A 12,188-nucleotide genomic window follows, 5' to 3' on the forward strand; every position below is an offset into this window, starting at 1 on the left:
CAATACCAGAATTTTTGTTTGGGATTCATCCAGTCTGAATAGCACTGACAGACTGCTGCTTGAGCAATTTTTCATAGCCTGAAAAGTCCATTTAGCAATTCTCCTTCCTTTCTGACTGTAGTGCTTCAAGCTGTATAGTACAGTGCATCAGCATGTCAGTACTCTGCATCACACGTGAATGTGTTTATCAGCAGAGCTTCCCTGCCTAAGAATTCACTTTAAATAACACATAAACTAAAGTAGATAAGTGATGTGACATAGTCAGGGTCATAGTCACCTCTCTTTAAGGATCACAATGGTAGCCTTTTCTGAAAGTCCAAAGGAAAAAAAATCCAGAAAGTTCTAAATAGTTACAACTTGAGAAGCAGCGAATAGCAAAAATGTACAGTCTGGCTTAGTTCTCCTTTTTCATGTGCATTGTTTGTGTTATGATGTGTTTCAAAGAGGAAAGTTAGTTAGAAAGGAGAACTTGTGCTTTTGATTTCTTTCTTGAGAGGAAGTATCACTTCTAAGTAAATATCAATCTACACTAATTTTGAAATCCAAATAGCCATAGTAAAATCTTGGCAATTAATTTCACTGTTTTTCCTAGGGGTTGCAGCAGATGGAATGTACCACTGTAGGCCAGCTTTTGGCCCTTGGTACCTGGCACTGCGGTGTGTCATGAGCCTCAGCAGATTTTACCTGTGTCAAGATGGTAAGAGAATGTTTTGATTTTACAAATGCAAAAACAGAAACAGAAATAGAAATAATATTTTGCCAAAATAGCAAATTAGCAGTACTACAAGTTGAGTCAAGTTTTCAAAGCCTAATGCCACTGTAGTCTCCTTTCCCTCATTTTGCTCATAGCTACAAGATAATCAGTTTTAAAGTCAAAGGCAGAGAGTACTTCTAGCATATTATTTGCTTGATATCTTTTCCTACAGCCCAGCAAAAGCTGGGGACAGCTGTGTAGAAAACATGCTTCCCACCAGATGATGGTCTTGAACATATTTTTGGAAAACAGGAATCCTGAAAATGTGTTGGAAGAGTAAAACAAGAATGAGTTATAATCCCTATAGTCTAATACCTGTGCAAAGGTAATCCCACTTTTGGTCTGTCTCAAATCCAGCATAAGAAGAAAAAAAAACAATATTGTATTTTATTTTAAAAGCCTATAATCACTTCTTTTTGCTGTGCTTTCCCTGGGTTCCTTTGCAGGAAGAAACTGCAGATGTTTCAGATGTGAAACATAAAATACCTGCTTTTCTTGTGCTTAAGTGTCAATCCCAATGGTGTATCACAAGCTATTTGTTTACTTGCTTGTCTGCATCTGGAGGGAACTATCCCATGGACATGAGTTCTTTTTTTGCCCACAAAAAGGAATCTACCATACAGGCTTTGTTTATCTAACTTTGTAAAAGATAAGGTGCTTCAGGTCAAAGATTTGAAGAGATGGGCAGAGAATTACAGTTTATGTTCACTTTCTTCTTTTAATACATGGCTTACTATGTTGCTTGAATCTCCCACCAGGAAGAAGACTTCTTAGTCAGAAGTGCTGCCTAGAGACACCTTGAATATGACTGATGATGCCAAAAAAACCTTCTGTAAACCTCCATATCCAAGAAGCTGAGATTGGGACTGCCTCTCTTCCCCATGCTGCAGAACGCACACTGATGTTTGCTGTGAGAGTAAGGTTCCCAGCTTTCTGGAGGGCAGACCTTCAGCATATGCTCTTCTGCTCCTCAGGATGGTAATGTACAAGTGTAGACATCTGATTCAGTACAGGTCTGTGTTGATAGAAGATTTTTTTCTGTGCTACTCTGAGTGAGTAGGACCGTATTCCTGCTCGTACTTCAACAAATGTTCTCTCTTCTGTTTTGAGTCAATGTAGGCAGCAACTTTAATAGTTAATACTTTTAAAAAAATATTCCTTATACATTTTTAACTGAAACATGAATGTGCCTGAAAAATCTAAGGGGTCTACTTTCCCATGAGGAAAATAAATTGCAGATTATATACCTACAGTTTGAACTTGTTACCCACCTGCACTACCAGCCAAATTGTACTGCCATGTAATATTTGCTTGTTTTTCCTATCTTTTCCATCTATTTCATGTTACTGAGCATAAACATTAACATCCAGAAGAAGCATAAAATCATTTTTCTTCTACAAAGATTTTAGATCTTAACCAGAATTGACAGTTATGTACTTATAACTTTTATAATCATTTAGCAAGTTCATCTCAGTGCAAGGTTTCTAGCTAGGTTGAATTACTGATCCAACTTCATACGTGTCTGATGAAAAGAAGTGATGGCAGTGTTCAAGGAAGTGAAACCGCTGAGCAAATAACGAAAAAAATATTTGGGTATTTGAATCCTTATCCCATAGTTGGCCTACATTCTTGTTTAGCAGTCACACAGTAAACTGGATGTTAAAGATTCTACCTATAAGCCTTGAAACAGCCCTAGAAATTTTGCTCCTGTTTTTATTTTAAAGCTGTACATTTTGCTATAGCAATCAGATACTTAAAAACATAGAAGGAAAAAAAAAATAGCATAAAGAGAATTGTCAGTAATAGGTAATTGTTTATTTACCCACTGCCATCTTTATAACTTCTTTTATGTGTATTTTCAAATATAAACAATACCTAAACATAAGCTGCTGCAACAGATCACATAGATCAGTAAATAAAAACTTCTAAATAAAATTAAGGAAAATGAATCAGATTTAAGAAGCAGCTATTCTGGGCTGCACTAAGTCAAGTATTGCCAGCAGGTGGAGGGAGGTGATCCTGCTCCTCTGCTTGGCATTGGTGAGGCAGCACCTGGAGTGCTATGTCCAGTAGGGCTCCCCAGTACAGGAGAGACCAGGACATACTTGAAAGAATCCCAACATAAGGCCATAAAGATGATGAAGGGTTGGAGCTGAGAGAGCCAGGGCTGTTCAGCCTGGAGACTTGTCAGTGTCCGTAGATACCTGAATGGAGGGGGTGCTCCAGGGTTTGCCCAGTGCCTCTTGTCCTGGCACTGAGTGCCACTGAAAACAGCCTGGGCTTTCTACCTGGTTCTCGTTTGGCTTTTCTGAAAGAATTTATTCACAACCTAATCTCTAATTCTGCATTGGAAGCTCCAAGTTTTAATCTATCCCTCACGTGAGGATGTGTTCTGTGTTAGAGCTTTTGGTACTGCTCTGATTTAGCAGTGACCTTGGTGGGCCCACTGGTGTGGCCACACTCCAACTCTACTGGGAGACAAAGATATTGCTATAGTAATCCTCTTCGATATCATGTTTTTTCAAGTGACCACGTTGCTGATTTGGTGAATTGTCTTTTAATAATGCTTGTAAGAGTTGTGTTGTTTGGTCATTTTGTATTTGTTCTTGGAAGTGTTATTTAAAGGCTAACTCAAATGAGGAAATACCTCTGCTATTGCAGGCCAAAGTCTCTCAACTTTTTTTTTCACTTCATCTTTTTGATGCTGACTGAGTGAATCTTTTATTTTAGATAAAGTTCACATTTTGCTCAAACCTCCTTTAAGCATCTTCAGTTGCAGGTATAAATCTTTTTAAGGAGATCCTACCTGGAGTGAGAAAGATTATCTTGGGTGCTATGGCTTCTGATGTCCATGCATCGCTTAACCTCATGCTGAAGGAAGATGTGATAGCCAAGTAGAACCACCAGGCCTTGCTCCATGAAAAAGACAGAGAGGATCTAACTAGGAAGATATGACTGACATTTATGGAAAAATGGGATCTGTATTTGAACACTTTGTTTCCCCAGTACTGTTTAAACTCTGTGGCAATAAACCTCAAAATATGAAAGATAGCAAGCCAACAGGGACCAAGTACTTATCTGGTAAATCAGATTTTTCTTTTCGTATTGTTAAAGATTTACTTTTGTTTATTGCATTGTAAAAGTGCAAAGTGCATCAGTGGGGGGCAGGCAAGGAAGAGACGAGAGCAGAATGTAGTCCAAGAGCAGCTACAAACAGATCCACCCATTCAGGTTAGCTCTCCAATAGTCATTTATATAGTCAGTCCATAATAAAACTTAATCTTTGATATTTCTGCAGAACAAGAAATGTAAAGTAGATCAAGGACTACAGTAAAGTCAGTTTTTGTCTACTGACATCTCAACCATTGATAATCTGAGCAGCATTTGTTCACAAGCCATTCTGACAACTCATGGTGAGAATATCACTCACCTTTTTCAAGCATGTGTGGGAAGAACATTTTCTGTTGTAAATTCCAGCTGCCTATAAGCACAAAAATTACAATATCTGTAGCAGACTGCTGCATATTTAATGAGAGGAAGTACTTAATGACTTAAGAAGCTGGATTCAAGAACTGTGAGGTTCTTAGTGGGCAGAAGGAGAGATAAAAATGTGAAGTCTTTAAAATTGTGAGGTTGTAAACTCACTTAACTTTTAAGTCTTATCCATCAGAAGATTAATGTTGTATATAATGGAAAACAGAAGTAGTGTTGGGACAATCCTAACATGGCCCATCCTATGTGAAACAGAACTTCAGCTTAGTTATATTATTCAGAATGAATTTAGAAAACAATTCTAAAAGGATAATGAAAGAATAATTAGTAGAATATACAGATAGTCCTGTAAACCTGATGGAAGAAAGTTGGGCTGCAGCACAGGGCTGTGTGTGAAGTTTTTCCTCTCCTATAACACAGTATTGGGCATCACTTCTAAGGGCATTTCTGAGAATACATGAAGAAATGCTAATGAAAAAAATAGATAGCTCATTAGTGGAAAAATACTGAACTGGAAGATCTTAGTGCTGTTCTTACATTCAAATTAATGCCAAGAAGTCATATTTATAGAATATCATGGCAGGTAGCCTGGGGTTACATAAGCTGGGACCGTATAGAGTCTGCTTTTAATTAAATCCCTGAAATGCTTGTAAACACATCCATTGCTTCTCATTTTTGTAATACTCATGCCTAAAATCTGCATTCAAAGATCATGATCCTGTAATGCCTGGCTCTGCGTCTGTCACAAAACTTGGATTAATCTGAGACATGACAGAAGGAAACCAAAGTATAGCAGAATAAGCACTAGTCTTCATCCATCACATGTTCAACTATTGCCACTATTCTCTAGATTTTGTAATTAGGAGCAGAGCTTAAAGAAGTAGCTTCAAAGATATATGTTTATCAGGAAATGACTCAAACTATTAGATTAAACTTCCTTTCAAGCAAATTTTTTTTCTAAGTTTCTTTTTCAAATCTGTTCATTTTCAGATCTATGTTCAATGACTTTTACTTAGCAAAGACAACACAGGTCAGGAACAGACAGACACCAGCAGGTCCTGAATGAGGATCTCTAAAATATCTGGTTGAGAAAGCCTCAGATTTCCTCCACTTGTAAAGTGCATCATTTACATCAATTTTGCAGTGCTTCCAATGTCCATTGGTACGTTCTGCTTGTTCCTTTTGCTGTAGGGCAGCTTATCTTCATTTTGAATCAGCAAAAACTGAAGCACAGAAGCAGGTGCTCACCTAGGGAGTTTAGGCACTTCTCAGCTGTCTCACAGCCTCCTGTTTTCTTTACACTCTGTCTCTAAGACCATCATTAGAGATTAGTCCACTAGATGAACTACTACTCTGATTTGTTCCAGCAATTCTTTTCTGCTGTTTCTAAGCAGCTATGGCTGTTGTGCACAAAGTGGGCAACTTTTTTTACTGCAGTTATATGAATTGGAATTACAGTAAGCAGCTGAACTCCTTTGTTCTCCAAATTTTCATTCTTGAGGTACATTGATTACACTAGGGGATTACAGCCACAGAAACTGATGAAGTTTGCCTACAGGACTCATAAAGGAGCTTGAGATTTGTGGGGTTGTTCTGTATGTTGCAAGATTAACAATCCTTTTGACTGTTTGTAGGAGTTTTCCTTGCAATGACTGTATTACAATCATTATCTGTTCTAGGTTAACATGTTCCCCCAGAACCTGGTGGAAGTGGAGCTAAAGGAAAAAGGCTTACACAGATCAGCAGCTGCTTTGCTTATAGGACCTGCTGCTGCCTTGTGAGGAAGCCAACTGTTACCAAGCAGCTGACCAAAAGCTTGCAAGTCCTGGATACCACTGACTTGATCAAATCTCACTGCTTTCCTTCCCCCTTCAAACTCTGGAACTTTGTTATAAGCTATCACTTACAAGAAGCATTTGCTCACTAGAGGATAAGTTCTTTTTTAAGCAATTTCTAACTCGTGTAGGTCTTTGCATAATACAAAATTTGAAAAATAGGTAAGCAGGGTTGCATTTCCACATGGAAGCAACGATAGGATTGCAGAAGGAACACTCATTAGGTACGTTAGTTTTCATCTTTGTCTTATGACAGACAGGCACCAGCAAGGTGTGACTCAGTCTGAGATTCAAAAGATGAATAAACACTGTCTGCCAAATGTTGGTACCAGCAAACTCCGAAAGTCATGTGTAAACCAGACAAGTTTTATGATGTGTAGAGCACCATGCTTGTCAGTTTGGATCAAGGGCAAAAGCCACTTGCAGAAGGTACCAAATTATTTGTTTTGGCAGTTTTTAAGCATATGAAGAATAGTTTCACTTCTGTTTGAGCAAATGGAGCCCCAAGGTAAGAGTGCTTGCATGCTGCCTGCTTATTCTTTCCAAGGGACTGCTTAACAGTTTGACTTTGGGACAGATTTGAACCAGGAAAAAAATGGGGAATTCTGGGGAACACCAAACCTTGTTCTGCCAACTCTCAAGTAGTTTCAGTTTCCAAGTGGATAAATTGTTCTGTTCCTACAAAGCAGCAAGTGCAGGCTCTTCTTAGCTGTGGTAAGTGACAGGTACTAGAGTTTGTTGTACAGGGCTGCTAGAGGGAAGCTTCCTCTTAGTTTTCCTCCTTGGAATTCCCCTAAGCCTCTAACGTTTCAGCTGTGAGTTGCCTGGCTTGTTTCCTCCTTATTTCTATGAACCCTCAGTAGTGAGAGCAGCTCTCCTGCTGTGCTGGTGCTGAATCCAGATTGAAGGAACAGGAACCACCTGCTTTCCTAAGGTCAGTTTTTCTTCAATTCTCAATTGCTATGCTTTTGTCATGGTACATTCATTTTGTCTTACCTGCCGTGAAGAACTGTAACTGATTTGTGTGTCAGTATCTGGACTTGTATTGCTTGAAGTATTCTTAGGATAAAGTCTGAATTAGAAGGGATGAAATTTTGCAGAAATTTTAGTCATGTTAATTGCTTGAAAATGAGTAGTTTCAGGTTTTGAGGGGAACATGCTTCTTCTCTGTACAAATACTGTTTATACAGAAAGTGAAACTGCGGAGTATTGGAATAAACTAGCTTGTTTCTGTTCTTCTGACTGTTTTGGCAAGAAAACGTTCTGGTTTAGGAGGGCTTCTGTGATAGAGAAGGTCTTTGAATATAAAGCTAGTTTGTCTGCTAAAAAAGTAGGCAAGGGGTCTCCTCTGCCACTTCGTATCACCTCCCTGCTGAGATGGGAGAGATGGGCACAGCTCTGACAGCAGAGGCACTGCTGGGTTCAGGAGGCAAATTCTGTTCTCAAAGATTTTCTCAACTCTGACGCCTGCAGGACAGCTTGCCTGCAGCCTGCCTACACATACCTATCTACCAGGCAAAGCTGGTGAGGTTTTGGGGTTTTATTTTCTAATCTGTTGTTTCTCACTATACAATGAAGTTCACAGAAAGGCAGAAAATCCCTCAGGCTGACATCTGTACTTTTTCAAACTTCTCTAACCTCATCTGAAGGAGACAAAGGAGAGTAAGGTAGGACATACAGCAGATTTTTTTCCAGCATCATCTCAGTTCTTTCATTTTAGACTAATGTATAGGTAAAATGCCTTCCGTAGGCAAAAGTATCATCTTTTGGTAAATCACATAATACAGCAGGAAAAGCTAAACAGGCTTTTGGATATAAGTTTCTCATAGATGTGAAATAGGACCCCAAACTTCCAATGCTAAATATAAGCTGCACACTATTATTTTTGGCTTCCTAAACTGATATGAAAAATAAGTTGTAGGGCAGGGTTCTTCCGTTCCTGAGATGACTTTCTTTTTCTTTTAAAATTTTCTTATCCTCTGTACTTGTGGGAAATTGCTTTATTCCCTGTCAGTCAAAAGAGTTTGGGAAAGAAACCCCCCTGACAGATCTCCTCAGAAGCATCTTTCTCACATTGGAAGAAAACTTCACATTATTGCCTTTCTGTAAATCTTCTCCTTCCTCTTAACTACCGCTTGGTTTTAAATGGTAGCAGAATTCATTGCCTGGTTTCAAATGATAAGTCACAACTTACTCCCTTTATCTGTAGGAAACTAAAATGTACCATCTAACTCTTAAGACTTGTATGTGATTTAAGGGAACACCTACTGCTTCATGAGCTGTATTCTTTGTCCTGGTATAGTGATGCTCACTATTTCTTTTACTACTTTACCAGCATTTGTAATTCTTATTGTTTTGCTAGCACTGTAAAAGAATGATGAACAAAACTCACCCAGAGTCTTGCAAGTGAATCAAATTGCTGTGCTGTGTATGTAGAAAACAGCACTAACATGGATGCATCCTGAGCAGAAACCTTGCTGCAGCAGAGGTATGCACTGAGTCATCATAGAGTTAATGCAAAGGGAGCACAGGGAATATAGGGATGGAGCTGGAGTTAACAGGCTGCTTGGGAAAGGAGGTGTTAGTTCATTATTTAAAGAAAAAAAATTAGTCTTAACAAGCATCCAAATAGCAAAAGACAGCACCCTCTGAAAGGCCTGGAAATACATTGGGAAGCACAACCTGTCTTTCTCACTTAGAACTTTTGCTTGTGCAGAGGCCAAAAGCAAATGTCAGTGCTGATGTCCCATGGGACTTCGGTCCACTGTTACCTTCCCCAGAGAGCTGGTAACAGCATTCAGTGCCCTAACACACAGGTTTGGATGAAACTTTAATCCTGTGATGTGAAAATATGCAAAATGCCCATTTTGGCAACACTGCAGGACGCCAGGGGACTGTATTATCAGTAAACTAAGGTAAAGTCATGTGTGAAACAACCAAGAAAGTGACTGAGCAGTATAGAACACATCAACTATAGCCTCAGACAGAGGGTGCTGGATTCAGTGGGATGCTGTGTGGAAAAAAAAAAAAAAAAAGGAAAGTCCTGGGAAAGCAATTGCTGTTGTAAACACACTTAGTAATGCTGGGTTTCATTTTCTGTGCTTCAATTAAAACACACAGCCAAGCATTCACTATCCAGAGGTGTAATCCTGCTTCCCTCTGGCACACCCTTCATGTAGCAACCTTCCTCTTTCCAAAACTCACTTCTTTTTCCCTGAAACTTTGGACAGAGCACTTTCCACAAATCCCACCATCACTTTAATGCCACAGCACAGCTGTTATTAAGATTTTTTTTGGTTCAGCAAAAGAAACTACACCACCTGAAATCCAGTGTAGATAATAGAAAGGCAGATTTGTGTAGATGTATGTCAGCCCAATGCAGTGAAGAAAAAAAGAGGGTAAACAGAGCAAGTCCTTCATTTTTGAAAGTCTTCATTCTTCCCAAGGTAGAAAGCTACATTTCTCTTACTCCTGTACTCCTGAGCTGTAGCTCTTCTTAATTCTTAATTTTCAACTCGACAGCAGGACTTGGCACTGGCAAGGCTCCTTTCTCAGCTCCTTCCTGACACCTTGACCTTGTAATGCAAAACATTTTGCATTATGTCTGTATTTAACCACAGGGAAATGCAATTGGAAGAGATCTTTAGAATAACAAAAGCTCTTAGGATTATATTTCCACAAAGACTAAGAAGGCCTACTTACTCCCTTTCCATAGGATTTGCCCTTTTCTTCATCTGCTGTAATCAAGCAGTTTAATAATTGCTGAACTTGGAAGGAGTGATTCACCTGTCTGTTTTGCATTCCCTTTAGAACTGCACAGGACCATGGGATGGCTGAGACTGGAAAGATTTCTAGAGCTCAGCTGCTCCAATGCTGCTGCTCAGGCAGGGCTACCCAAAGCACATTGCCCAGGGCTATGGGACAGCAGAACTTCTGCTCATCACTTCTCTGTCTCTACTTCTGATCCAATATTATTTTGGGGTTAATGTTTCAACAGCATTGTTCACAGTGTGGAAAACCAATATTCTGCAAGGCCCAACTGTGTTTAGATTTTACAGTAATACAACAAAGAGCATGCAGCAACAATTTGAGAAATTAATGTGATATGTTTATAACCTCCTTCTTGGTTCTCATGAAGGTTTGTCAACTTCTGCTTTCCATTTATAGTAGGGCAGGCAATAACCACAACTTTTTGTAATGTTGGTAATGTAATGAGGCCACACAGTATGAAAAAGGAGAAGTACCTGAGTGTAGGTCACCCCTACACATAGGGTGTTGCTATGTCCACCTGCTCTCCTAAGATTTGGCTCTTAGATTCAAGTGTCTTCTGCAGAAGAACACAGAGAGGTCCATTTCCAAGCTGCACAAAGGGACAACTCCACCCAGGGCTGGGAGGGAAATGAGGATTAGTTCACAAGAAAGTAGCTGTGGTAGTGTGACTGGTTCTGCTTACTGCCTTCACCTCAAAATACGATTCTCAGTGCCTGTCTGAAACTTTCCATAGTTGCAGTGTGTGACCAGCTATTTTGACAGGATGCAGACTGGAAAATTTGCTGGTTGTCCATTTCATGTTGGTATCTGAGAATTACGGTGGATTGAATGACTTGGATCATCAACACGGATAACATTCATATCACGGATCTGTAAGCACTGAGAAGCCAATATTTGTTTTGGAAATAATTTGATAAAGATGATGAATAACCAACATGCACAGTTATTCCACTATCTGTGGAATGTTTGAGCTTATGCTGGTGCTTGCTGCTCTAACTGGAAGCATACAGAAGGGATTTAAAATGAGGCGGAGGACAGATAAACTTTATCTAAAGAAATGCAGAAACAAAGCAGTTCCCAAACCATACAGAAATGTGGGAGTGCAGCAGGGAGCACATGAGTACGCAGAGAGTTGTCTGGATTTCATATGGCACTCTGAAATGCTTAGCAATTCTTATTAGCTCATGCTTTTCTGTCTAGTGCTTTTTTTTGTCTAGCAGATATTGCTAAATCTATTTTTTAAATTACTGTGATAAATTTTACAGTGCCAGCAAGTGCCCTGTTACCAGAAATGAATTCCCAATGTGACCATACACAGTAAACCATAAAGTTTGGGGAAGAGCTCTACAAAATAGCTGTGTGATCTTTTACTGTTCTTTCCTGCACTGAGGGGACGTCTCCTAGAGCTGTCTGCAGGTCTCATGAGCTGGGATGTAGCAGCCCAGCCAGAAGCTGCTGACCCTGAACAGACATTGTCATAGCAGTACAGGATGGAGTTCTTCCATCCTCTTCACTGCAGTCTCCTTGTTCCCTCAATAACTGCTGGATCTGTGCTTGTACCACTTATATTCTGATGAAGTTACAGAAGCTGCAGTTTATTTAGTACTTGCCAGGTTGTTTTCGGCTGTATGGTCAGACTGCAGTATCCCATGTGGTTGGTGTGAAAAATGGGTGAATCTCATTGCAATAACTTCACTTGAGACTTATCTGCATGACAACGACTTAAAATTACAGACCTAGATGCAGATTGCAATGAGTCTCACACATGAGACCAGTGAGACCAGTTCCAATCCTGTCAGATTTCAATGGCTTATGATCAACAGAAAGCCACAGTGCTAGACTTTTACTTTTCATTTACAGAAGTTGTCTCTGTCATAGCTAATTGTTTTGTGATCTGATTTCAGACAAGAGATAAATCATGGATTCAGCATCTGTGTCTGAAAATGGCTACCTTGATTTGCTGCTTTGTGATATTGATCCAGTGCATCTATTTACATTCTCAGACCCTAAGTCATCTGGAAATGAAGGTGAATTCTTCGCAGGTTAGTAAAGCACTAAAAAGCACTTGAATAATTTAGATATAAGGCATTGCCATTCTCTTCAAGATTAAGTGGCCATCCAATGACAGTTCATCGTGGTGGCTGGACTGAATTCACCAGGTGCTTTGTTTTGCAATATGATAATTTTTTCTGTATAAGTATATAAAACAGTGACTGCTTCCGGAAACTACCACGTATTTAAAGACGTGCAAGGTGCTGAACCTGGTCCAGAACAATCCCAAATATCAGTGTCAATTAGAGTGAATGGATGGAGAGCCTCTCTGAGCTGTGCCCCCT

General features: G+C 39.5%; 1 protein-coding gene across 9 annotated transcripts in view; it reads left to right on the top strand.

Annotated features, from left to right (window-relative positions):
• Positions 1-1,711: 1,711 nt before the first annotated feature.
• The window catches only part of CIITA (class II major histocompatibility complex transactivator), a 31,475-nt gene continuing 20,998 nt past the window's right edge, over positions 1,712-12,188 (top strand). For 4 of the 9 annotated variants that reach the window (XM_052680390.1, XM_052680391.1, XM_052680388.1 and 1 more), the window contains exons 1-2: positions 10,615-10,724; positions 11,757-11,894. In XM_052680390.1, coding sequence (XP_052536350.1) covers positions 11,771-11,894 — 124 coding nt within the window. In that variant the 5' untranslated portion in view covers positions 10,615-10,724; positions 11,757-11,770. The other 5 variants (XM_052680384.1, XM_052680386.1, XM_052680385.1 and 2 more) reach the window with 5 other exon arrangements.

The sequence above is a fragment of the Tympanuchus pallidicinctus genome, unplaced genomic scaffold, assembly GCF_026119805.1.
Source record: "Tympanuchus pallidicinctus isolate F22 unplaced genomic scaffold, pur_lepc_1.0 scaffold18, whole genome shotgun sequence".
Lineage (NCBI taxonomy): Eukaryota > Metazoa > Chordata > Aves > Galliformes > Phasianidae > Tympanuchus > Tympanuchus pallidicinctus.